This window comes from Nycticebus coucang, chromosome 1 (genome assembly GCF_027406575.1).
Source record: "Nycticebus coucang isolate mNycCou1 chromosome 1, mNycCou1.pri, whole genome shotgun sequence".
NCBI lineage: Eukaryota > Metazoa > Chordata > Mammalia > Primates > Lorisidae > Nycticebus > Nycticebus coucang.
In genome coordinates this window covers 39,838,346-39,864,773 of record NC_069780.1, presented here as the reverse complement: position 1 = coordinate 39,864,773, position 26,428 = coordinate 39,838,346, and the positions used below count along the sequence as shown (strand labels likewise).

Here is a 26,428-nt window from a genome sequence, read left to right as displayed (position 1 = left end):
TTATTTTTTTGCAGTTTTTGGCTGGGGCTGGATTTGGACCCACCACCACCGGCATATGGGGCCAGTGCCCTACTCCTTTGAGCCACAGGCGCTGACGTGTAAAAGATTTTTCTAAGCTTTATATTCAGGGTTAGGACTGCTTATGCCTGTAATCCCCAAACTCTGGGAGGCCCAGTTTGGAGGACAGGTTGAGGTCAGGAGTTCAAGATGAGCCCAGGCAACAAAGTGAAACCATCTCTACAAAAAATAAAAATTAGTTGGTGTGGTGGCAGAAGCCTGTAGTTCCAATACTGCAGAGGCTGAGCTATGATTATACTACTGCACTCCAGCCTGATCAACAGAGCAAAACACTGTCTCTAAAACAAAACTCTATAATTCATATAGTGTAATTTTTTAATCATGTATTGTTTTTGCGATACGATATAAAAACAAAATCAACACCTTTCAAAATAATGCTCAAAACAATTTACTGGGCGGCGCCTTTGGCTCAGTCGGTAAGGCATCAGCCCCATATACCGAGGGTGGCGGGTTCAAACCCGGCCCCAGCCAAACTGCAACCAAAAAATAGCCAGGCATTGTGGCGAGCACCTGTAGTCCCAGCTACTCGGGAGGCTGAGGCAAGAGAATCGCTTAAGCCCAGGAGTTGGAGGTTGCTGTGAGCTGTGTGAGGCCACGGCACTCTACCGAGGGCCATAAAGTGAGACTCTGTCTCTACAAAAAAAAAACAATTTACTTACAGGGCAGCGCCTGTGGCTCAGTGAGTAGGGCGCCAGCCCCATATACCCAGGGTGGTGGGTTCAAACCCAGCCCCGGCCAAACTGCAACAAAAAAATAGCCGGGCGTTGTGGCGGGCGCCTGTAGTCCCAGCTACTCAGGAGGCTGAGGCAGGAGAATCACGTAAGCCCAGGAGCTGGAGGTTGCTGTGAGCCATGTGACGCCACGGCACTCTACCGAGGGCAGTAAAGTGAGACTCTGTTGGTGTGAAAAAAATAAACAAAACAATTTACTTACAAAATCATTAGAGGTTGACATAATTTCAACAAAATGTTTAATGAAAAATTGTAGTATAGGGTGGTGCCTGTGGCTCAAGGAGTAGGACGCCTGGCCCAAAAACTGCAGAAAAAAAAAAAAAAAAAGAAAGAACAAAAAAAAGAAAAATTTTAGTATACAATGTACTTGTCTCTAGAAAAAGGTTTTACTTACAAGTTGAAGAACAAAAGTATTTTTTATTAATTTTTATTTATTTCAACAGCTTTAGGGGATACAGTGTTTTTTGTTACAAAGGTATTTCTTTTAATTAAATGTAGGTTTTTTAAAAACATTCATTATGCAGTACTATCACAATACAAATGAACTTAAGAACAGCTCAAGTATTCAGTGAAATATTGAGGGGTGAACTGAAATTTTTTTTAATCATATTGAGAAAATCTTATGTGTTTACTTGCTTGTTGAGTCTTTGCCAGTCGAATCTTTTCTGCTTTGGTGATTAACTTCAGAGAAAGAGAAAGAAATAAGAAATCAGAATATACTGGATACTAAAAAACAAAAATTATGACCAGAAAAATTTCACAACAATCAGCTTGAATGAAATTTTTTTAAAAGGGGGAAGAGAGTGCGGCGCCTGTGGCTCAGTGAGTGGGGCGCCAGCCCCATATGCCGAGGGTGGCGGGTTCAAACCCAGCCCCGGCCAAACTGCAACCAAAAAATAGCCGGGCGTTGTGGCGGGTGCCTGTAGTCCCAGCTGCTCGGGAGGCTGAGGCAAGAGAATCACGTAAGCCCAAGAGTTAAGAGGTTGCTGTGAGCTGTGTGACGCCACGGCACTCTACCCAAGGGCGGTACAGTGAGACTCTGTCTCTACAAAAAAAAAAAAAAAAAAAAGGGGGAAGAGAAATGAGATAATTATGCTTAGGTCTAATCAATTACAGAGAGAACAGTTAAGAGTAAGGCTTATTAAGTATAATATAATAGATACTAAAGCTTAAGCTTTAAACTATCAAGATATAGATATCCCCCAAGTTTGTTTTTATTTTTCAGCCATCTAATCTGTTTTTTTTTTTGAGACAGAGTCTTATTATGTCACCCTCAGTAGAGTGCCATAGCATTACAGCTCACAGCTACCTCAAATTCTTGGGCTTAAGTGATTCTCCGTCTCTGCCTCCCAAGTAGCTGGGACTATAAGTGCCTGCCTATTTTTGTTGCTGTTGCAGTTGTCATTTTTTTGTTTAGGTGGCCTGGGCCAGGTTCAAACCTGCAAGCCTTTGTGTATGTGGCCAGCGCCCTACTCACTGAGTTATGGGCACCTCCCATCCAATCTGGTTTTCATATTATTATGTTTCATTCAGCAAACACTAGGCTAATGGACGTCTTTTTTTCTTTTCTATTTTTTTTTTTAGACAGAGTTTCACTCTTGTCACCCTGGGTAGTGCCATGGTGTCATAACTCACAGCAACCTCAAACTCTTGGACTCAAGTGATCCGCTTGCCTCAACCTCCCCAGTAGCTTGGGCTACAAGCATCTGCCATAATATCTAGCTATTTTTCTCATTCTTGTTCAGGCTCCTGAACTCAAGAGATCCACTAGCCTCGGCTAGGAGTGCTAGGATTATAGATTTGAGCCACCACACCTGGCCAATGTTAGAGAATTTTAAAGGCAAATTAAATTATGTGGAATGAAGGAGAAAATAGTTCATTAATAAAATGTCTAAAATATTACAAAAGCTTCCTATGGAAAAAGTTAAAATACCTTACTTAGCTCTGGAGATCTCATCTCAAAAAATAGCCAGGTGGGCGCCTGTAGTCCCAGCTACTTGGGAGGCTGAGGCAAGAGAATCGTTTGGGTCCAAGAGTTTGAGGTTGCTGTGAGCTGTGACACCATGGCATTCTACTAAGGGCGACAAAGTGAGACTCTGTGTCTCAAAAAACAAACAAAAAACCTCAAAGGAAGTTAAGTCTTCTTCTCTTTCTAGTAGCTATTGTTTTATTTTTACCAATGTGCTGAAAATGATAGGGCAAGCTAGAAGGAAAAAAAAAACATACACTTGGGCAGACCTTTTGTTCATCTTCCAGATCTTTGTTGAGAGGTAATCAATTTAGTTTACTTATGTTTTACATATTATCAAATATAAAAAATCATATGTAGAAGACAAAACTTCTCTTACTTACTTTTTCATCTTTCAATTCTGTATAAACTGATAAGACTTAGAAAATTGCTCTCAGTACTAGTCTACTCTATCAAGTGAAAATTAGGAACCAGGATTTTAAAGTTAGTGCCCTATGGAAACAATGGTCAGTGAATGAGGGCTGCCATTCTTTTGACCAAATGACAGCTAATTTTTTCTAACCACTTAATTTCTTTCTTTCTTTTTTTTTTTTTTTTTGAGACAGTAGTGTAGTAGTGTCACAGCTGTAGTGTCACAGCTGTAGTGTCATAGTTCACAGCAACCTCAAATTCTTGGGCTCAAGCAATTCTCTTGCTTCAGCCTCCAAAACAGCTGTGATTACTAGCATCCAACACAACACTGGGCAATTTTTAGAGACCGGGTCTCACTCTTGCCCAGGCTGGTCTCGAACTCCAAAGCTGAAACCATCCATCAAGCTAGGCCTCCCAAAGTGCTAGTGGCCTGAGCCACTAAGCCTGCCCTAAGCACTTAATTTCTATTCTTAAGGTGCTTCTACTTCCCTAACTACAATGGTCTGCTAGTCCCTGACAATCTTCCCTTAAGGCAGTGGTTCTCAACCTTCCTAATGCCGGAACTCTTTAATACAGTTCCTCATATTGTGGTGACCCCCACACATGAGGAATGGTGTTTCAGTCCCTAAGACCATGGGAAATATGTGTTTTCCAATGGTCTTAGGGCCACCCCTGTGAAAGGGGAAAGGTGGTTTGACCCCCAAAGGGGTGGTGACCCACAGGTTGAGAACCGCTGCCTTAAGGCCTCTGCATTTTCTGTTGCTTCTGCATGGAAAGCTTTGCACAGACTTCCCAAACAACCTCATTTTAGGTAAAGCTATCTCACAACACTCTTAATTTGCTTCATTTTTCTGCATAGCACTGGTCATCACCTAACTGACATTGTTTATCTGTATGTTTAATGAAAGCAGGAGACTCTGTTATTTATGACTACACCCCAATTCCAAGAATGGTGGCTAACACAACGTGGCACTCAAAATATATTAATCAATCAGCAAACAAGTAGCTTAAACTAATTGTGGTCTACCACTCTCCTCTTTGTACGGCATTTACTTTGGATGGTACCTTCTTTTTATTTCATAACATGAGCCAGCAAGCTTTGTCTATATAGCTTCACCTACTATAATTCCTAGGTTTTAAAAAATATGTAGGATCTGAATGGAATTTCACACCAATTAGAAGGATAAGTATTATTTAACAAAGAGTCTTCATTTCACTTGTGTGTTTTGGATTAATGATTTTAACATTTAAATAAACTCCAACAGGCTTCACATTAACACCTTATAGACCTGAAAGAGTCCTTAGGAAGCAAGGAGGCCTCCCGTTCCGCAAGTTCAGCCCCCATTCGAGGAAATAGAAATAACAAAGAGCAGTAGGACACCTCTCCCCAAATCATCATAAATTCCAATGAATTCCAGGCCTGTGAAGGCTAATGAAAAACACTGGATTAAACAAAATTTTATAAATATTACCTCAAATTAACTAAGTCAGACTCACCAGACATAAATGGATGTTCATCTTTTTAGGGTTTTCTCAGACTTTTATAATACACTTCTAAATTTTGATAATTAATATCAATTATTATATAATCTACTTTGTTTTAAGCACTGAAAAATGTATTCACTTTTATATGGATATAATTCATTTTAAAAGAATAAATTTGACTGCTCACTACAACATTTTGTAAATTTCAAGTATCATTTTAATTAACATGATAAATTTATTAAAAGAGAAGCTTCCTTTAAATTATTTATATAAGCTTGTATCACTTGATGATACTAAAGAAAAAGAAATAACATTTATTGCGATAGGAAATCAAATACAGAAAGTCTCTCTTTTTTTTTGCAGTTTTTGGCCGGGGCTGAGTTTGAACCCACCACCTCTGGCATATGGGGATAACGCCCTACTCCTTTGAGCCACAGGCGCTGCCTGAAAGTCTCTTAATGTTATCTGTGGGGCCTCATATCTTATAAACTACACTCCAAATACATTGTGGTTTTACCATTAAGACAATCTTTCTATAATAATCTACTACCAAAATGTAAAACATGGCAGTCAGAAATCAAGACTTTATGAAGTACATCACATGTTAAAAAAAGGAGAAAAAGAAAAAGGTCTATGAGGTGTTAATGTAAAGCCTGTTGGAGGTTATTTAAATGTTAAAATCATTAATCCAAAACCCACAAGTGAAATGAAGTCTCTTTGTTAAACAGTGCTTATCTTCTAATTGGTGTGAAATTCCATTCAGATCCTATATACTTTTTAAAACTAGGAATTAATCATTTATTTTTCGTTTTAGAAATTTAGAAAGATCATGTCTCTAAATTAAAATTATGTGGGAAAAATAACGAAGTTTCATGCATTTTTAAAAGCCAGCAAAATGAGTTTTCCCTCCCAATTAAAACACAATATTATACTCCGTAAATCTCTGTTATATAATACTAAAGGCAAGGTTATTTTATGACTACCTATTACTGACTTTTGAAAGGCATCTAACTTCCTTAGGAGCCTATAGAAACAAAAATGATTTAGTTACCTTTTCAGTGCCTCTTTTCTTTTCCCGAGGCTGATTAAGTTTGGCCTGTCTATCAACCAAAATCTTCTGCCAGTACCTTTGTTCATGATCACCTTAAAAACAAAAACTCTGATTAATGAACACAAGATACATATAAAAAAACATATTCAAGGCATTACAATCTGAATAACAGAACTGGAACACATATGTATTTGATTATAATTAATGCTACATTATGCACATTGGAGGATGGAAAAAAAAAATACCAGTTTCATCAGCTAAACTCAGAAAATTACCCATAATAAAAATTGTTAAAAAAAAGACATTTCTATAAAGTTTTACCAGAAAGGATCTCAATTTTCCAGCAGTGCTTCCTTTTAATTTCCGTATGTGCACTTATTACTGCTTGAGCATCCTCAGGAGTTTTAAATCTAGCATGGCATTCTGTATCTCCTTCTAGCAAATCAACGTAAACAACTTCTGAGATGGCCGCCAAAGTATCCTGCATTAGAGTTAAGTAGTAAAATTTAAAAACTTTAAAAATCAGTAATAAAAATGTTTCATAATTCTAAAATCATTCCAATGGTTTTTCCAGAATGTGTTATATAAGTAAGCCATTATGTAGATTAGTGAGTAAACATTACCCTGAACATTTCTCCTACAGCATATACAAATATTCCTAAATAGAGATTTGCAGAAAAAGACAACTAGTTTAACATCAACTCTAATCATAATTCAATTTCCTTATTTCCCTAAAATCTGAACTAGAATGGGAATATTTTATAGGGACAAAAGATTTCTGGTGTAGATTATATAAATAGTGTCCCTATAGCCCCAAATCAGGAAGAGTTCAAGTCATGGAACAGGTAGTGTTAAGGAATAAAGGAAAAAAATGATTAGGGAACAAAGTACTTTCATTTGTACAAAATCACTTATGATTTAAAATAAGTGATTTAAACCATCAACTTTTGATAACAGCTCATGAAAAAGTTTCATGTATTCTACATAGCTCAAGAATTTTTACTTTTTGAAAAAATACCTAAGTAGGGGGTGGCGCCTGTGGCTCAAGGAGTAGGGCGCTGGCCTCATATACTGGAGGTGGCAGGTTCAAACCTGGCCCCAGCCCAAAAAACTGTAAAAAGAAAGAAAAAAATACCTAAGTAACATGCTCTTCTAAGCAAGTTCTGGTCACCCAGCAAGAAAAAGTTTTACCTATCATACCTGCTGTGAGGGCAAATGAACCAGATTCCTGCATTCTTAATCAATTTTTTCCACAGCAGGTGCTACTGAGTATACAATGCATTTATGCAGGAATGTTACACTAGTTCGTCATTCTTCAACTTCCACTCATAAAGCTAAAGAAATAACTGGAGATTCCCAATTGGTGGGGGGCTGATTTATTTACAAATTTTCAAGACACAACTAATAGATTTTTAGATGTCAAATGTTTAGATGTTTAAATTGTGGAAAGTAATAAATAATACCTGGAAATATTATTTCATCCTAGAAAAAGAAAAGTTTATTAGTTAATAACAAAGGATATGTAATAAAAAATCTGTGAGTCTTTAGAAGCTAGGGAATAGATCTCAACTAATCCCGGCATTTAGCATACTATCACAACATAGACACTTAGTAAATGATTGCTGAATCAATAAAAAAAAAATAAATGGAGAGAAATACCTTTCCATTTCTTTATCTAGTTCATTAGTACTAAATTTAGACACAAAACGGAAAGAATAATCAGTATTAAAGTGATGAAATTTGAACATATTCACTGGTAGTACTGAGAGTTTTATAACTGATTTTCCAGACAGATTCAACGACTACAACTCAAAAGATATTTACTAAATATCCATTATAATGTCAGGCTAATCTCCCCTGGTTTAAAATCCTTAGAATTTAAAATCCTTTGAATGACGAATTAGCCTGATAATCACATGGGAAAGTCACAGCAGTAACCATCATAATAACTGAGTTTTTGTACCAGCAAAATGTAAGTAACCATTAACTTGATTAATACAGTGATTTAATTTTGTGATTTTGGTGATCATACTTGAATAATGTGCAATTGATATAATTACAATTTAGATAATAAACTCTTTGATGAATTAAACCCATGCTAGCTATTCCAAATACCAAACTTTGAGTAATCTTTATATTAAATCTTTCGTAATCTAACCACAACAGCATTTATATCCCACAATTTTTTAGCCCTCTTATTCTAAATGCTATATGGTACATTGCTACCATAGCCTGAAATGCAGGCTGGTAAATAGCAATTTGGAGCTACATCTCTCACCAATAAGCAAAGAGAATAAAAATTTATGTCTTAGTGACAGCATCAGAGTTTTAGGGTAGGGTGTCAGTTAAGAATGCTCCCAGGCTCAGTGCCTGTGGCTCAAGCAGCTAAGGGAGCCACATATACCTGAGCTGGCAGGTTTGAATCCAGCCTGAGCCTACCAAACAACAATGACATTTACAAACAAAAAATAGCAGGGCATTGGGTGGCACCTGTGGCTCAAAGGGATAGGGCGCCAGTCCCATATGCCAGAGGTGGCAGGTTCAAACCCAGCCCCGGCCAAAAACCACAACATAAATAAATAAATAAAAATAGCCGGGCATCGTGGTGGGCGCCTGTAGCCCTACCTCCTTGGGAGGCGGAGGCAGGAGCATCACTTGAGCCCAGGAGTTGGAGGTTGCTGTGAGCTATGATGGAATAGTACTCTACCCAGGGTGACAGCTTGAGGCTCTGTCTCCAAAAAAAAAAAAAAAAGAGTGCTTCTAGATGATTATAGTATGTGATAACCTTGATGGTTATTCAAGTTAAACACTGATTGTTAGGAGTCTATGTAAAACCAAAACATCTTACTGCAGGATGCTGAATGTCAGTATAAAAGAATTTTAAAAATACTTAGTATGTTATTTAGAACATTCTATGTGGTTTAAAAAGAAATAGCTTTACTTAAATGGGTAAAAGGATAAGGGCAAATAAAATATGGTACTCCGACACAAAGAAGCATGATTTCACCAATAAGAAAAAAGTAATGGGGCAGTGCCTGTGGCTCAAAGGAGTAGGGCTCTGGCCCCATATGCTGGAGGTGACGGGTTCAAACCTAGCCCCAGCCAAAAAAAAAAAAATAAATTAAAATAAAATAAAGAAAAAAGTAATGGCATCTGTGTTAGTATAAAAGGCTGTAGAAGATAAAGGTGAAAAAAGATTACAGACCACCATGTATAACAAGTTATAGTGCGGTAAGTTATACAGAACTGTGAGATTTGTTTGCACACTCAAACGAAATATTTTACATTTTTTTATTGTAATTTTACATTCAAAATGTTTTTCTATAACTATTTGCAAATTTTAGCTGATCAGCATGGCTTGAAAATGTATTACTCCTATGTTTCTTTTAGGAGAAAAATCGGCAAAACTAAACTAAACCATGATAAGTGAAAAGTATGCTCGTATATTCCTTTTATTCCGTAACAACAATTTTGACTTTTTTTAGGTAAGAAAATCATTTTGGAATCCACTGAAAGCTAATAGTGCTAATGAAAACAAATTTTCTAGTTTGCTTCAAAACTACACAGTATCAAATGATCATAATTTTGAAATAATTTCACACCAATTCTAATACTGATTAAATATTCAAAAAAGTTTTGGTGCCAACTATTTTTCTTTTTCCTTTTTTTTGAGTCTTATGCTGTCTCCCTGGGTAGAGTGCTATGGCATCATAGCTCACAGCAACCTCCAACTCAGGCTCAAGCCATCCTCCTGGCTCAGTTTTTCTATTTTTAATAGAGTTGGGGGTCTCACTTTTGCTTAGGCTAATCGCCAACTTGTGAGCTCAAGCAATCCACCTGCCGTAGCCTCCCAGAGTGCTAGGAATTACAGAATTGAGCAATCGCACCTGGTCCCAACTATTTTTCTAAAACCTATTTTTACTGAAAAGAGAAAAAAGTCTTTTGAAAAATAAATATTGGGAAAATACTGTATCTACTTCTTTAGTTAAAATGACCATAGAATATTGACCCATTCAACTGCACAGCAGCCAACCATTAGGAATAACGATAAAAATAAGCACAAGTTGCAATTTTCCTTACAGAGTAAGATAAATTGTACTGAATACATTTTATTCAGTAAAAAATTTCAGTCTTTAGATTTTGCTTCAAGGTAAACCTAAGGGTTTACTAAGGAGCACAGAATCAAAATCCTAAAGACAGTTTACCAAAGAGATACAAATTCTAATTTAATTTGTTTTGTTTTCCATATTCAAAACATTTTCACACTGGGAAGTTACTAAGAAGAGAAAGGGACAAATACCCCTTTCTCAAAATCATTACCCGGACTTGTTTCCTGCCAGGTAGAGGCTCAGTGCTAACAATCTTCACAATCACTCCACTTACAAATTGTGGTCCCATCGTATTTGTATTCACTTTCTCCTGGGGGGGACATTCTTTACTGTTGGCTGTAGATATGAAAATGAAAAGAACAGGAATAAATCTCTTATATTTAACAATCTGTCACTTAAGGAGAACCACTTTAGAATAGTAACAATAATTTCAGAGGTTGATTTAAATAATCAATATAAAATTTTTCGAATTTTAAAAATAAATAATTAGGAGTTATTTTGATGTCATACTGCTCATTTCAGATTACTGTGAAATAAAATACACAAAGTTTCATTACCCTACATGTAAAATGATACTGTTAGAACATCTGTAAAACCTTAAAAACTGCCTGAATCAAGAAACAAAAGAACTTTAGCTAATAAAGCAAAAACTAATCAGACACAGGATATAAGAATATTCTAAGCACAATATTATTCAAATCTGAAAATTTTACTATATTCAAGAATTTGAAATGTATCCTAATTTTGAACAACTCATAAAAATTTTACTCTTAATTTGTTCCTGTTCCTGGTTCACAATATGAAATGAAATTACAGGAGAGAAATTACAATCTCTATTCCTACAAACTTGGTCAAATTACAAACTAGGCTCATTACTAAACCTAACAGTAATGTAAATTATATAGACAGATGAATTTATTAAACATGATGAAAATGAGTACTTCAAATATTCTTATATCAAGAATGAATAAGTTACAAATCTGGACATCTTGAGAAATCAACGATCGTTCTAATAGTGACCACTGTGTAATCTAGTTTTTTTAAATTAAAATTTATCATGCAATAATTCAAAAATAGACTTTTCATATATAAGTACATCACAATGTTAACATAAACAATCATAGTGACTTTTACTTTTTTCATCTTTTGTTCCAGAATTAGGAGGTACCCCACCATCTGTTTCAATTTCTGACTCCGATTTTATTTGGGATATTGTTTTTTTCAAAGAAGCCATGCTGGCTTTTTGCAGTGCTAAATACTCTTTTTTCAAATCCATCCATTCACTCCTGCAGAAAGAAATGAAACTATTGAAATAGTGACAACAGGTAACTAAATAAAAAATAAATATGGAAATACTGCAACCACTTCTCCCAACATTCCCGTTTCTTTAAACACATACACTCAAAATATATCCTGGGTTCTAAATCCAGGTAGCAAACAAGCAAAGGGCATTCCCCCACCCCAACATTCAGGTTAAACGTTTTAACTTTGCCAGTTAAATTGTTGAGTGTTTCATATATTTTAATTTATGAAAATAAAATTTTAGCACTAGTTCTTTGACTGACAGTAACACTAGGTATATCAGAGGTCTCTGAGGGAAAAAAAACCCAAGAGATTAAAGATTTAAGCTGCTTCCAATTTAAGAGATAACATTCCTTAGTATTTACTTGAATCGAAAGGAATTTCTAAGAAGAAAAAAACACCCCATGGAAGCAATTTATTTATTTACATACATTTAACATGTAGATGTTTCTTCAAACAGCTAGAGCTCCTCTAAATAGAAACACAAAGCCTCTCCGGGTTCTGCGGGAGCACTCATTGTTACCCTAATCTGTGCCATCAAACAAGCAGATAGGAGATTTTTTTTTTTTTTTTTTTAGGGGAGGGTATCTTGTGGTAATGGTTTTAGCTGTTAACATTGACATCTGTATACTTCAAAAAAAAAAAAAAAAAGTATCCAGACCCACCCAGGATCATACATTCCCTGAGAGCTGCTGATACATTAAAATAACAAAAGGCTCTTGTAATGATTCTCTGAGATAAAAAGGCAAAAGGAATCCAGGAGTTCAGAATAGTATAAATAGAAGTGCCAGAAGTCCTTGCCTTTTACTCATCTACAGGAGAGGAGGAATCTCTGGAAACTGAATCAGAGAAGGTAAAGGAAATCTTTTCTAAGGTATGCAGTTTTGTGTTTTTTCTACTCAGCTTTTCACCCCTTGGGTCCAAATAAATTTATATGGGCGGGCTCCCTTCAACTTTAACATGGAGGTGCTTTCTGTGACTTTTAGAGTAAGTGCTTCCATGTTTTAGTAGAAGTGAATCCAACTTCTCCAAAGGAACACAAGCTAACTTCACCAACTTTTTATGGATCTTGAAGGGATCCCCTTTGCTTTAACATGGGGGTACCTGCTGTGTGAAACAAAAGTAAGTGCTTCCATGTTTCAGTGGAGGTGTCTCCAAACTGAAGCAACTTTGGTATCTTTTTAAATTTAATATTGTTATAAGATTATTTTGTTGTAGGTTAAAAGATTTAGTTTTTCCCCCAGCTGCTCGGGAGGCTGAGGCAAGAGAATCGCTTAAGCCCAGGAATTGGAGGTTGCTGTGAGCTGTGTGAGGCCACGGCACTCTACCGAGGGCCATAAAGTGAGACTCTGTCTCTACAAAAAAAAAAAAAAAAAAAAAAAAAAGATTTAGTTTTTCCGTTGACTGGGCTTCCCACTACTTAAATGTGGATGTACTTGCTTTGAAACTAATAAAGTAAGTGCTTCCATGTTTTGGTGATGGTACGTCTTACTTGAAAGTATTTCACTGAGCTGCCTTTTTTAGTACTTTTAAGTTGTGCTTTGTATTTTTTAAAGTCTATTAAGGTGTCCCCTCTACTTTAACATGGAGGCATTTGCTGTGATATAACAAAAATAAGTGCTTCCATGTTTGAGTGTGGTGACTCCTACTTAGTCTTCGATTGCATTAAACCCACATTGCGTGCTGATCTTGGCTACAGGCCATGACTGTTGCTAATATGCAACTCTGTTGACTATAAATTGGAATTGCACTTTAGCAATGGTGATGGATTGTTCAGTCAATTGCCATCAAGAAATTTACACCACGTACTTACTTTGACAGTACTCTTAATGGTATAACTTCTTCTCCCATTTTATGTCTCTCTTTATGTTTTTTCTTATGTTTCCTTTTTGCTTTTAAGAGAGAGCTATCTTTCATGTCTCCAGTATCCTTTTCCTCTTCAGTAGAGACTTCTAAATCTTGAGAAATAAAAACCAAACAGCAAGGTAAAGTGTGGCGGTAAAATGGATGCAACATAACTTTCTTTCTCCAGTCCTTACCTCTATTTTCTTTCGAAACTTTTGAAGCTTCTTTTTGAACGGTGTCTTTCTGAGCCATTTTCTTTACTTTTGATCTGGGAGTTAGGGCTTCTGCATCTTCAGAGCTGCTTCTCTTCCTCTTCGCTGTTCTGACCTCGGGTAAGCTAGATACTTCAACTTTTTCTCTTTTTTTCTTTTTCTTGGAGGATTGCTTTTGGGGCTCAGAAGTTTCTACTTCAGAACTCTCAGATGTGGTTCTCGATCTTTTCATTTTACAGACACTCACATTGCTTGAGTCGATATTTAACTCTTTCACCTGGATGTCTTCTTTCTTCATTCGGCCTTTTTTCTTCTTTTTCTTTTTCTTTTCTTCTGTAATGATATCATTAGTATCATTTTACTTCAACCAAATCCACGTAGGTATTAATTAGATATAATTATAATTACTTACCAGCTGCTCTTAAGGAAGGAATGGGTTTATTTTTTACTGTCTTAGGAAATACGCCAGGTTTTCTCGGTGCTTCTTCTGGTGGGTTGTTAAGAAACTGAAATGATTGCAAAGTTATTAAAAACTTGTTAAATTTTTCTTTTCCTTTTTTGTCTTTTCCTTTTAGGTCTGGACCTACCTCAATAGCTTTTGCTGCTTGTTCTTTTGTTTCAAATTCCACAAAGGCAAATCCCTTTGGATCTCCAGTAGACTTATAATGTGGTATACTTATGTAAACAACATTGCCACATTTCCCAAATACTCTTTCAATCCAGCTGTGATTAACATTTTTAGGAAGTAACTCCTAGGATAAATATTAAAAATATTTAATAATTATGGTTTAAAGCTTTTCACAATCCCTATATACCCCTTATTCAGCATCCCAATAAAATTTTAACTGAATTGATGTGTTTCTGTGTCTTTGGCTGGGGACCTGGGCTCTTAAATAGCTTTACTTACCACATACACTGTCCGCTCATCCTCATCCTTTGGTCTTTCACCCAGGGGCTTTTTCCTTCTGATTCTGGTGCCTTCTAAATCCAGCTTTAAAATAATAATTACATTAATTAAACTAAATATAATTATGGGAGGTATAATAAAACTGTAATTATTCTTACCTCTACAACAGCTGAACTTTTCAAAGCTCTGGCTATTAACTTCCCATCAGTAGTTAATTTTTTCATTTTGTTGAAGGACACCAGAAGTGATATATCAACATCTAATAAAAATGCAAATGTAAAGGACAGTAAAATGAAAGCAGGATAAATGAGATTCAATTGGTTATAGTTTTAAGCTTCCCCCTCTTCACCCATAAACCATTATACAACAAGGTGTACGTGTAGGTAGTAGGAGTACTGCATTTTTGGTATGCCTAAAAACGTGAATTACCTGGCACATGGTCATTTGAGATTTAGATAGGTGAAATGTCTTCCTTTATGAACGTTTAAGAAGTACAGCACTTATCGCTGAGATGCACATGGTAAACGGCTGTTGAAGTAATTAAATCTCAATAGTGATGGTGTCTTAGCTGGCTGCAACTGCAAACTCTAGGCTCAAGGGATTTTCCTGCCTCTGCCTCGGCCTCCGGCACAGCTGGGACTGATAAAAATGTGCCTGTTAGCTAATAGTTTTCTATCTTTTTCTTAGAGATAGGGCTCTCACTATCAATAGGTCTTTGGAAATACTTTATTGTTCTGGTTTAAAGTTTTAGGCCTCTTACTCTATCAATAGGTCTTTGGAAATATTTTACTGTTCTGGTCTAAACTTTGTTAACAATTTCTTATTATTTTTTTTTTTTTGCAGTTTTTGGCCGGGGCTGGGTTTGAACCCACCACCTCCAGCATATGGGGCCGGCACCCCTACCCCTTTGAGCCCCAGGTGTACCCAGAGTTAATCTTTTTTAACTTCTATTTTAAAAATTAATTCAAAGACAATACATATCTAAAATTTGGTTATGTAGTGGCTCAGTAGCAATCTGGGAGGACAAGGCGGGTGGAAAGCCTGAGCTTGGGAGTTTGAGACTTTCCTGAGCAAGAGTGAGACCCCCTCCCCATTTGTACTCTAGAAAAATTAGCCAGGTGTTGTGGAAGGTGCCTGTAGTCCCAGCTACTTGGGAAGCTGAGGCAGGAGGAGCTCTTGAGCTCAAAAGTTTGAGGTTGCTGTGAGAGCTATGACACCATGGGGTACTCTATCCAGGGGGACAAAGTGAGAAAAAAAATTCACTGTTACATATTGAAGCAAACTTACATCCATCTCTAGATTTTTCTATCTGTTCTCGAAGAAATCGGTCCTTGTGAAGATTTGCATCCCCAAACCAGAAGTCTACTTGCTTTGCAATATCTGCAAGCACCTGTTTAACTCGAGATCTTTTCTTTTTTTCTACTTCCTTTTTCTTTTCAGTGCTTTCTTCTTCCATTGCTTTTTCTTGGTTTCCTCTTTCAGTTTCCATTCCTGTGAATTAGAAAACAAAGAAAGTAGAACCTCTTTAAGCTGACCACCCAAGAGACCATAACAAACTGGTCAACATACAAAGATGGTCGACACAAGGAACTAGGCCTACTGTACTGATTACATGTATAGTCTATGAAAATCAGGTCAAATTAAGCAGGTGGTAATGTAAGTTGATCAACTTACAGAGGCTCTGCTATATTTTACTTAACACAAAATCGCTAATATGGGAAGATATTTAGTTTTTTTTTTTTTTTGAGACAGCCTCAAGCTGTCGCCTGGGTAGAGTGCCATGGCATCACAGCTCACAGCAACCTCAAACTCCTGGGCTCAAGCGATTCTCCTGCCTCCGCCTCCCAGGTAGCTGGGACTACAGGTGCCCGGCCACTTTTTGGTTGTAGTTGTTGTTTGGTGGGCCTGGGCCAGATTTGAACCCATCAGCTCAGGTGTATGTAGTTGGCGCCCTAGCCAGAGCCACGGGCGCCGAGCCTAGATTAGTTTTTAATTGAGTGGATACTGGGCTCAACACTGGCTGCCAGAAGATAAAACTTTTCAGAGGAAGGCTTGTCTATGACATTTTCAATAATCAACTGAGGAAAATTTCATTGGCCCTATGTTTTTTTCTAGTTTTTTAGCTCTTCCTGTTCATTTTCCACTGGCCTTTTTCCTTTTTTGTAAAATTTGTAATAAATTATTTTGTAAGTAAAGGTACATTTAGTTCCAATTTCCTATTTTCGCTATTAAGTATGGTGGTCTTTTGGATACCCTGTAGTTTACCTCTGTCAGGGATCACAGCTAAATTTTTTAGTTTTTGTTTTTGAGACAGTCTCACTTTGTCACCCTAAGTAGAGCGCTCTGGCATCACAGCTCATAGTAACCTCAAACTCTTGGGCTAATTGATTCTCTTGCCTCAGCCTACCAAGTAGCTGGGATTACAGGCGCCCACCACAATGCACGGCTAACAGCTTTAATTTTCTTGCACATTTTATACTGTAGGACCAGATTATCATAGTATAGTATACTATTTACATCTTCATCTCACCAACTATACTTTTAAGTCAGTAAATGAAAGTGTAAGATTAAGGAATTCCTAGTCTCCTCCCCAAACAACAACGCTCCCTCAAAAGTTTTATTCACATTTTTAAATATTAGAACCTCCAATGGACAAAATAAAAATAAATGGATTCTTGATTTTTAGTTTTAAAATGTTAATTTCTGCTTTCTAGAATTCAACTGCTAAACTATAGAGTTGGCCTTTCCAAATGCCCCTTTTACCCAGTATTTATTTGTTGGCCATCAATTACCACCCACTCCTTCCTTAAGTTACTTTGCATACACTGTTTATATGATCTTTCCCTTTGCTCTCTCAGCTCCAGCCATACTGGCTGTGCTCTTCCCAAAACTCATCCAGCAAACTCTTAACAGAGCATCTTTTAAACTTGTATCTGAAACATGTATCCCCAGAGACAATATGGCTTGCTCTCCTGCTCCCTCAAGTCTTTATTCAACTGACATTTCAGTGAGGTCTCCCCCTACAATTACACTTCAAAATACAAATTTCTGGACAGATGAATAGGTAACTCCTTTGCCTTGTTTTTCTCCATGGCACTTATCACCTTACAAGATTAGTACACAATTTATTTCCTTATTCTTTATCCTTCCTGGAACGTAAGACCCATGAAATCACAGATTTTTGCTTGTTTTGTTTGCTGATGCATCCCCAGTGCGTTACTTGGCATGTATTGATAGTAGTTGCTCAAAAATTTGCTGAATGAATTGTTTTTAAAATTTGTTGAATAAATTCAGTTACTAGAGGTATACACACAAACATTAATAAATGAACAAAGGAATTACCATCAGGCCTGGGATGGTGCAGGCCTGCCTGAGAATAGCCTCAGTTCCCCATAATATGGCCTTGGAAATAGGACAAATGGGTAAAGTTAGACCCGTTTCTCTGTTGTATTTGGGTTGATTAGTTGGCATACAGGCCTTGGACCTGTGTGATGAAAATGATACAGAAGACTGGCAGGCAAAAGAGGCTAAAGCTTTTATGTGCAAGGTATCCTCAACACAGCTTGGTTCTTACCTAAAAATGTCATACATGCCTTTTGTAGGTAGGAGGCAAAAAAAACCCAGTGGGTTTGGGTATATGCTGGATTAGGTAAGTGCTAAGGCTGGGCCTCCTAATCAGATGAGGAGGCAACTACTCTACCTTCTGCCTTGTATTCCTTTTTAATAGGAGAATAAATGTAGTATTTGTATGTCCCGAATCTGCAGGTTATAATCGAGCACTGTTACAGTGATCCTTCTGACAGTAACAGAAACAGATAATGTGTTTCACAGTAATATCCAGTAAGAGAGTACAAAGCCCTTAAAGCACTTCACCTCCAATCTCCAATTAACTGTGCATTCTCAGCAAAGTAACAGAAGAGAATTTTGGCATTTTAAGAACACCCTTCAGCTGATTAGTCAGGTACTGGTATTGAAAATACACAAGTCGGGGCGGCACCTGTGGCTCAGTGAGCAGGGCGCCGGCCCCATATACCGAGGGTGGTGGGTTCAAACCCGGCCCCGGCCAAACTGCAACAAAAAAATAGCCGGGTGTTGTGGCGGGTGCCTGTAGTCCCAGCTACTCGGGAGGCTGAGGCAGGAGAATCACCTAAGCCCAGGAGTTGGAGGTTGCTGTGAGCTGTGTGACGCCACGGCACTCTACCGAGGGCAATAAAGTAAAACTCGGTCTCTAAAAAAAAAAAAAAAAGAAAATACACGAGTCGATGGGCGATGCCTGTGGCTCAAAGCAATAGGGTGCTGGCCCCATATGCTGGAGGTGGCGGGTTCAAACCCAGCCCCAGCCAAAAAAAAAACTACAAAAAAAAAAAAAAAAAGAAAATACACAAGTCGGGAGGTGCCTGTGGCTCAGTGGGTAGGGCACCAGCCCCATATACTGAGGGCGGTGGGTTCAAATCCAGCCCTGGTCAAAACTGCAACAATAAAAAACTAATACAGTTTAATATTTAAAAAAAAAAGAAAATACACAAGTCATGATGTATTTAGTTGATACTAGCTGAATACGTAAAACACACCTACAAGTCAGATTTAATAATCAGAAAAACAATCAGGTGTCATTTGTACTGAATAACCAACCATATTCCTCACTTCATATTCTTTCTCTTAGCAGCATTTGCAATTGATAACTCCCTCCTTGAAAATATTTTCTTCATATAGTTTCCAAGAATTGTCCTGTACTCCTGGAATTCCCTTTTGCTCTATCACCCTTCTACTAGGCTCGGCCTTACATGCTGCCTATCACTGGACTCAGTCCCAGGCTTGCTTGTAATCTCCTGGCTGTAAGCTCCTGGGCTTAATGCTGATGTTTCACAAATCTGCTTTCTCTCACTAGCTCCCTATTCCAATATTCAGCTGTCCACTGGACACCTCTACTAGTTTATCTAAAGGATATCTCACAGTTAATATGTCAAAAATAGAACTGTATTTTATTTTTTATTTATTTTTTTTTGAGATAGGGTCTTGCTCTGTTGCCCAGGGTAGAGTACTATGGCATCATCACAGCTCACTGCAATGTCAAATTCCTGGGATCAAGGGATGCTTCTGCCTTAGCCTCATGAGTAACTGGGATTACATGTGTGTGCTACTATGTCCAGCTTATTTTTCCATTTTTTTTTTTTTTTTTGTAGAGACAGGTTCTTGCTATTTTGCCCAAATTGGTGTCAAACTCCTGGCCTCAAGTAATCCTCCTGCCTCACCTTCCTAGAGTGCAAGAATAAAAAGGCATGAACCACCAGGCCTGGCCAGAACACTCAAATTTTAACAAATCAATCTTTTTGTTTTGTTTTGTTTTGTTTTTTGGCCAGGGCTGGGTTTGAACCCGCCACCTCCGGCATATGGGACCGGCGTCCTACTCCTTGAGCCACAAGCACTGCCCTAACAAATCTATCTTTATCCTAGTCTTTTATTTTTTTTTTTTGAGACAGTCTTAATTTGTTGCCCTTGATAGAGTGCGATGGCATCATAGCTCACAACAACCTCAAACTCTTGGGCTCAAGCGATTCCCTTGCCTCAACCTCCCAAGTAGCTGGGACTATGGGCACCCGTCAGAAGGCCTGGCTGTTTTCTCCTCTTGCTCAGACTGGTCTTGAACTCCTGAGCTCAGGCAATTCACCAGCCTTGGCCTTCCAGGGAGCTAGGATTACAGGTGTGAGCCATGCCTTCTATACCCTAGTCTTTCCTATCTCAGAAACATCAGTTACAAAATTGCTGAGGGGGCAAAAATCTCGCTATCATGTTTAATTCCCTTTTCTTCACACTCTATAGTGAATTTATTAGCATTTCCATTAGCTATGCCTGAGTATGAATACTTTTTATCTCCTTCATCATAAACACCTGGTCCAAGTTACCAACCTGTCTTGTCCTCAAATAACGCAAGACCTTTCTTACTAATCTGCCTGCTTCTACCCTTTCCCTTATAATCAATTCTTCAGATAGAATAACCATTGAAATATGTAAATCAGATCATGAAAAATCCTTGCAATGGTTTCTTATCACCCTTAGAATAAAGTCCAAACACTGTATTTTGTGGTTTACTATACCCTATGTGATCTGGCCTTATGATACCTACCTTCATCTCACTCAATGCTTTCCAGTAGGCTCACCTGAATGATAACCCACCATCTTTAGGTTCTCTAAACATGCTAAGGCCATTCCCCCTTCAAGGCTTTGCTCTTACTGCTTTTTCCCTTCTCTGTCATATCTGCATGAATTACCTCCTTGTTTATTAGGATCTCTGCAAATGTCACTTTCTCAGTGAAGCTTATTCTTTCACTCCATCTAAAATACTCCCTCCCGGGCTGGGTACGGTGGCTCATGCCTGTAATCCTAGCACTCTGGGAGGCTGAGGCAGGTGGATTGCCCTGAGCTCACAGGTTCAAGACCAGCCTAAGCAAGAGGGAGACCCCTATCTCTAAAAGTAGCTGGGAGTTGTGGCGGGCGCCTGTAGACCCAGCTACTTGGAAGACGGAGGTAAGAGAAACGTTGTGCCTAAGACTTGGAGGTTGCTGTGAGCTATGATTCCAGGGCATTCTACTGAAGGTGACAAAGTGAGACTCTGTCTCAAAAAACAAACCAAAAAAAAAAAAAACAAAAAACTCCCTCCCAGCTAAACTTAATCCTGTCTGCTTCCTCAGTCACCATATTCTATCTTTGTATACTCTTACTATTACCTAGAATTTTATATATATTAAAAAAATACATATGGGCGGCGCCTGTGGCTCAAGGAGTAGGGCGCTGGTCCCATATGCCGGAGGCGGCAGGTTCAAACCCAGCCCCGGCCAAAAACCACAAAAAAAAAAAAAAAAAAATACATATATATGTATATATATGTATTATTAAAAAATACATATATACTTGTATTATACATATATATATTTTCTTTTTCTTTTTTTTTTTGAGACAGAGTCTCACTTTGTCACCCTTGGTAGAGTGCCATGGCATCATAGCACATAGCAACCTCAAACTCTTGTGCTCAAGAGATTTTCTTGCCTCAGCCTCCCTGGTAGCCGGGACTACAGGTGCACGCCACAACACCTGGCTATTTTTAAAAGACAGGGTCTCATTGTGGTTCAGGCTAGTTTCAAACTCATGAGCTCAGGCAATCCACCCACCTGGGCCTCCCAGAGTGCTGGGATTATAGGCGTGAGTGACCCCTCCTGGCCTTGGAATTACATTTTTATCATCTATCTATCCAATTAAGAATGTAAACATTGTGGGCGGTGCCTGTGGCTCAAGAAGTAGGGCGCCGGTCCCATATGCCGGAGGTGGCGGGTTCAAACCCAGCCCTGGCCAAAAATCACAAAAAAAAAAAAAAAAAAAGAATGTAAACATTGTGAAGGTAGGGGCTTCACCTTGCTCATTACCTATCAATTGAATAATTAAAGTACCTGTGAACAATTTCAAATTCTTTTGTTAAGGTGGCAGAATATAAATAAAACACAACGTAGAACTGTGATTGTAACTATGGTGGCTCCACTGCTTTTTTTTTTTTGAGACAAAGTCTCACTATGTCCCCCTGCGTAGAGTACTGTCGCGTCACAGCTCACAGCAACCTCCAACTCCTGGGCTTAAGTGTTTCTCTTGCCTCAGCCTCCTGAGTAGCTGGGACTACAGGCGCCCGCCACAACGCCAGGCTATTTTTTGGTTGCAGTTCAGCTGAGGCCGGGTTTGAACCTGCCATCCTCGGTATATGGGGCTGGCGCCTTATCGACTGAGCCACAGGCGCCGCCCAAAGTCCGCCTGTTTTTTGGTTGTAGATGTCCTTGCTGTTTTTAGCAGGCCCTGGCCAGGTTTAAACCTGTCAGCCTCAGTGTATGTAGCTGGCACGTGATCACGGTGCTACAGGCGCCGAGCCAACTTTTTCTCTTGAAAAAACTACTAATTTAAGTTGAAAATTCCTTTCCTCTTAGCCGGGCATTGTGGCGGGAGCCTGTAGTCCCAGCTACTCGGGAGGCTGAGGCAAGAGACTCGCTTAAGCCCAGGAGTTGGAGGTTGCTGTGAGCTGTGTGAGGCCATGGCACTCTACCGAGGGCCATAAAGCGAGACTCTGTCTCTACCAAAAAAAAAAAAAAAAAAGAAAATTCCTTTCCTCATCAAAGCCCACCATCTAAAAAACAGTGGACAGCACTGCATAAGCACAGAAGTCAATCTCCCTGCGCTTTTCCCATCATTCACATATTTCAGCCCAGAGATCCTCCCATCATTCTTTCTCCTAAGTACTATTTTTATGGTTTGGAGTCTTTAAGTTCAGAATGATCAAATATACCTTTGATTTAGAGGAAGATATGGATTAAACAGAAAGTAACACAAGCCGGGGTACAATTTAGCTTCCCTATGCAATGAAGGCAGAAAATTGGAAATTTCCATGGCAACACTTTTTTTTTTAAGAGTGTCTTGCTTTGTTTCCTGGGCTAGAGGGCACTGGTGTCATTACAGCTAAATGCAACCTCAAACTATCTGGCTCAAGCAAGAGATCCTCCTAATCCAACCTCCCAAGCAGCAGAGACCACAGACATGTGCACTATGTCTGGCTAAAATTTTTAAATTCTTGTGGAAATGAAGTTTTGCTATGTTTCTCAGGTCGGAGCAATACTATTTGTTAGCGTCTTGATCCTCAATGTCTGTGCACTTTCTTGATGTCTTATGGTAACAGTTACATATATTGTCACTCCAGGCATTCCAAATCAAACTTATCTTTCCTATCCAGATCTGTCTTCCTATCACCCTCATCTTATTTAAGGATGCTATATTCCCTCAAGTTAGCCAATAAAGCTATTTGCTAGCTCTCTGAATTTTGGGCAAATTAGCTTGTTCTACAAAATGTAGATAAAAATCATACCTGCAGGGTGGTGCCTGTGACTCAAAGGGGTAGGGCACCAGCCCCATATGCCAGAGGTGACGGGTTCAAACCCAGCCCGGGCCAAAAACTGCAAAAAAAAAAAAAAAAAAAAAAAATCATACCTACAGGCTCAGTGCCTGTAGCTCAAGTGGCGAAGCCATCAGCCACATACACCACTGCTGGCAGGGTTGAATCTAGCCTGGGCCTGCCAAACAACAATGACAACTACAACCAAAAAAATAGCCTGGCATTGTGGCAGGCGCCTGTAGTCCCAGCTACTAGGGAGGCTGAAGCAAGAGAATCACTTAAGCCCAGGAGTTGGAGGTTGCTGTGAGCTATGATGCCATAGCACTTTAGTCATGGTGACAGTTTGAGGCTCTGTTTCCAAAAAAAAGATCATAACTACAAAATAAGATTTTTGAGAGAATTCACCAAAATAATTTAAAGTACTTTAAATTGATGGTGTACAGAGCATCCTTCATGTGAACCATTATTGTTATTTACCAATCTGTCACTAAAGACTATCAATTTGAACTTTGAAATGGCCATCATCTCTATCCAGTGTTTTCTGCAACTATCATCCATCCTTCACAGAAGCATATGTGTAAATAGTCTAATAAAACAGATCTGCCAGGCGCGGTGGCTCACTCTGGGAAGCCAAGGTGGGTGGATTGCCTGAGCTCATAGATTCAAGACCAGGCTGAGCAAGAGCAAGACCCCGTCTCTAAAAATAGCCAGGCATTGTGGCAGCTGTAGTCCCAGCTGCTGGGGAGGCTGAGGCAAGAGAATCGCTTGAGTACAAGAGTTTGAGATTGCTGTGAGCTGTGACATCACACACTCTACAGAGGGCTACAAAGTGAGATTCTGTTTCAATAAATAAACAAATAAATAAACAAACAGATCTGGTTTTGTGATGCTAATGAAAAAACTTGCAACATTCAAAGTTACTTAACACTTTCCTTCAACATATGTATTTTAAAAAATGTTTAAAAAACCCCAGTAACAATTAACTGGCTTCTAAACATGGGCTTTAAACAAAAAATAAAAGTTACTGTGCAACAATGCTAGTTACTTGACACACCTTGTTCTAAACCCCCACAAGCTCTCTAGGTAGTAGTTTTTTCCATTTTTGTTTACCAAGGCTCCAGTGACTTGTCCAAAGATAGTCAGATAAGTGAGCCCAGGTACGTCTGAGTACCACACTGCCTACTTTTTAGTATTATAGAAACTCGTCTGGCAACTTGTCCTCATACACCGTGTTCTGACTCAGGGACTTAAAAGTCTATGGAACTTCGGTTGGACTCGAATTAAACTGTTAAATGTTAAGGTAAAATAATGACTCTCATACAAATATAAAATGAATACATGATAAAGATTTTATTTAAGTACAGTCATGGGTTGCTTAATGACAGAGATGAGAAATGTGTCATTAGGCAATGATGAAGTAACATCATAGATCATATTTACTCTATGATATACTCAAAAACACCTAGATGATATCCATAATTACACACCTATAATGTTATGGGACCACCATGTACATGAGGTCTGTCCTTCTGCCACACTTGATCCCAATTGTTAAAAACCAGTTCAAAGAGAAATCCAAAAAGCTGATATAGGGCCGGAGCAGTGCCTCACACCTGTAATCTCAGCACTCTGGAAGCCCCAAGAGGGAAGGTCCCTTGAGCTTAGAGTTCAAGACCAGCCAGAGCAAGACCATATCTGTACTAAAAGTAGAAAAATCAGCGGGAGTGTTATAGAGGGCACAGGTAGTCCCAGACCAGAGGCTGAGGTAGGAGGATTGCTTGAACCCAGGAGTTTGAGGGTTGCTGTGAGTTAGGCAGGAGGACTGACTGAGCCCAGGAATTTGAAGTTAGGTGAGCCAGGCTGATGCCATGGCACTCTAGCCTGGGGCAACAGAGTGAGCCCTTGTCTCAAAAAAAAAAAAAAAAAAGCTGATAGGTATATAAGCAGTTTGGGACGTTAAAATGAAAGCTAATAAATACTGGTCAGGGCAATAATTAATTGCATCTCAACTGGACAAACCTAATTTCCATTTTTATTGCTTTCTAAAATTTACTAAGTTGTAAAACAGCTCCCCGACAATGAATGGCACAGGTAACCTGAAGGATGAGCTAGACAAAACACCAACTAATTTTTTCTTTTTGCCATTTCAAAGTCTTTCACAAGTTTTCCACTTAAAATTATATGCAAAATGTTTTTTTTTTTTTTGTAGAGACAGAGTCTCACTGTACCGCCCTCCGGTAGAGTGCCATGGCGTCACACGGCTCACAGCAACCTCTTAACTCTTGGGCTTACACCATTCTCTTGCCTCAGCCTCCCGAGCAGCTGGGACTACAGGCGCCCGCCACAATGCCCGGCTATTTTTTGGTTGCAGTTTGGCAGGGGCTGGGCTTGAACCCGCCACCCTCGGCATATGGGGCCGGCACCCTACTCACTGAGCCACAGGCGCCGCCCTATGCAAAATGTTTTGATAGAACAGGCACATTTTCCTGTAAAGCTCATCAATAACTTTTATCACTTTACCATCAAAAGAACTCGTGTGCCAATAAAAAAAATAATAATAAAAGCTAAGAACCCTTGTTCCAGCCACAACCGATTATGCAACGGTTCCCGAACACTTGTTTCAAGGCCCAGATTAAATGGCATCTTAAGTCTTTAAGGCCTTCCACCACCTCGTCTTCTCTTAACTGCCTCCTCACCTGTTTTACCTAAGCACCTTTATTAACTCTCTCACAGGACAACGTATTTACCACGTATAGCTTGTTGAGTCTCGTCCATAATTGTAATTTCAACTCTCTGAGCACAAGGACTAGAGTCCTACAAAAGAAAATAACTTAATTTTAGGAGTCCTCACATTCTTGGCCTCACATGTAGCCAAAGGTCAACACCATCTAAGAAATAAAGCACTGCACCCACGACCTACAGCTGTCTCCGCATCCTTACTGCCGCACCAAACCGACGCGGTCAAAAGGCGGGCGTGCCCCAAACCTCCCAACGCCGGGCACTCCACGCCCCCACTCGCTGGACGCTTGAAACTGCAAGCGCCGCCGGCAGACTTTGCGCGTGCGCAGAGAATGAGGCCAGCTAACTGATGGGTTTGTGGGAGGGGAGGGGATAAGAGGGACCATACGTGGTAGAACTGACTGTAAGACAAACAACTGAGAGGAATTTAGACTTCACCCAACCTGAGCAACCATGTAGGTCGCTTATAACTTACTCGATTCAATTCCCAATATAGAGGATCAAGTACCGCGTCTTCCAGCCCTTCCCGTCTTCCGATCCTTATAGTCGTGGTTCCTTTCGCGTCATAGGACAAGCGACACAGTTCGCTAGTCGCCTTTTTAAAAGACCGGCCCGCAGGTTGTGCGCCCGCTGCTACGTCAGAGGCGTGGGCGGGCTCCAGACGGGCGG

The 26,428-nt window shown here is 39.1% G+C and overlaps 1 protein-coding gene across 3 annotated transcripts; it reads right to left on the bottom strand.

Annotated features, from left to right (window-relative positions):
* Positions 1–1,170: 1,170 nt before the first annotated feature.
* Positions 1,171–26,374, bottom strand: LARP7 (La ribonucleoprotein 7, transcriptional regulator). 3 transcript variants are annotated; one of them, XM_053567636.1, is made up of 13 exons: positions 26,235–26,374; positions 15,388–15,591; positions 14,259–14,359; positions 14,101–14,184; positions 13,781–13,945; positions 13,606–13,699; positions 13,176–13,526; positions 12,950–13,094; positions 10,969–11,120; positions 10,109–10,170; positions 6,047–6,206; positions 5,726–5,817; positions 1,171–1,490 (listed from the first exon to the last, which is right to left on the bottom strand). In XM_053567636.1, exons 2-13 carry the CDS (start codon positions 15,587–15,589, stop codon positions 1,410–1,412), a joined length of 1,689 nt encoding a protein of 562 aa, XP_053423611.1. In that variant the 5' UTR covers positions 15,590–15,591; positions 26,235–26,374; the 3' UTR covers positions 1,171–1,409. The 3 variants fall into 3 exon arrangements, with proteins under 3 accessions (XP_053423611.1, XP_053423511.1, XP_053423524.1); XM_053567549.1 differs by having other exon boundaries at positions 1,188–1,490; positions 10,046–10,170; XM_053567536.1 differs by having other exon boundaries at positions 1,173–1,490; positions 10,046–10,170; positions 12,950–13,526.
* Between the last annotated feature and the right edge of the window lie 54 nt (positions 26,375–26,428).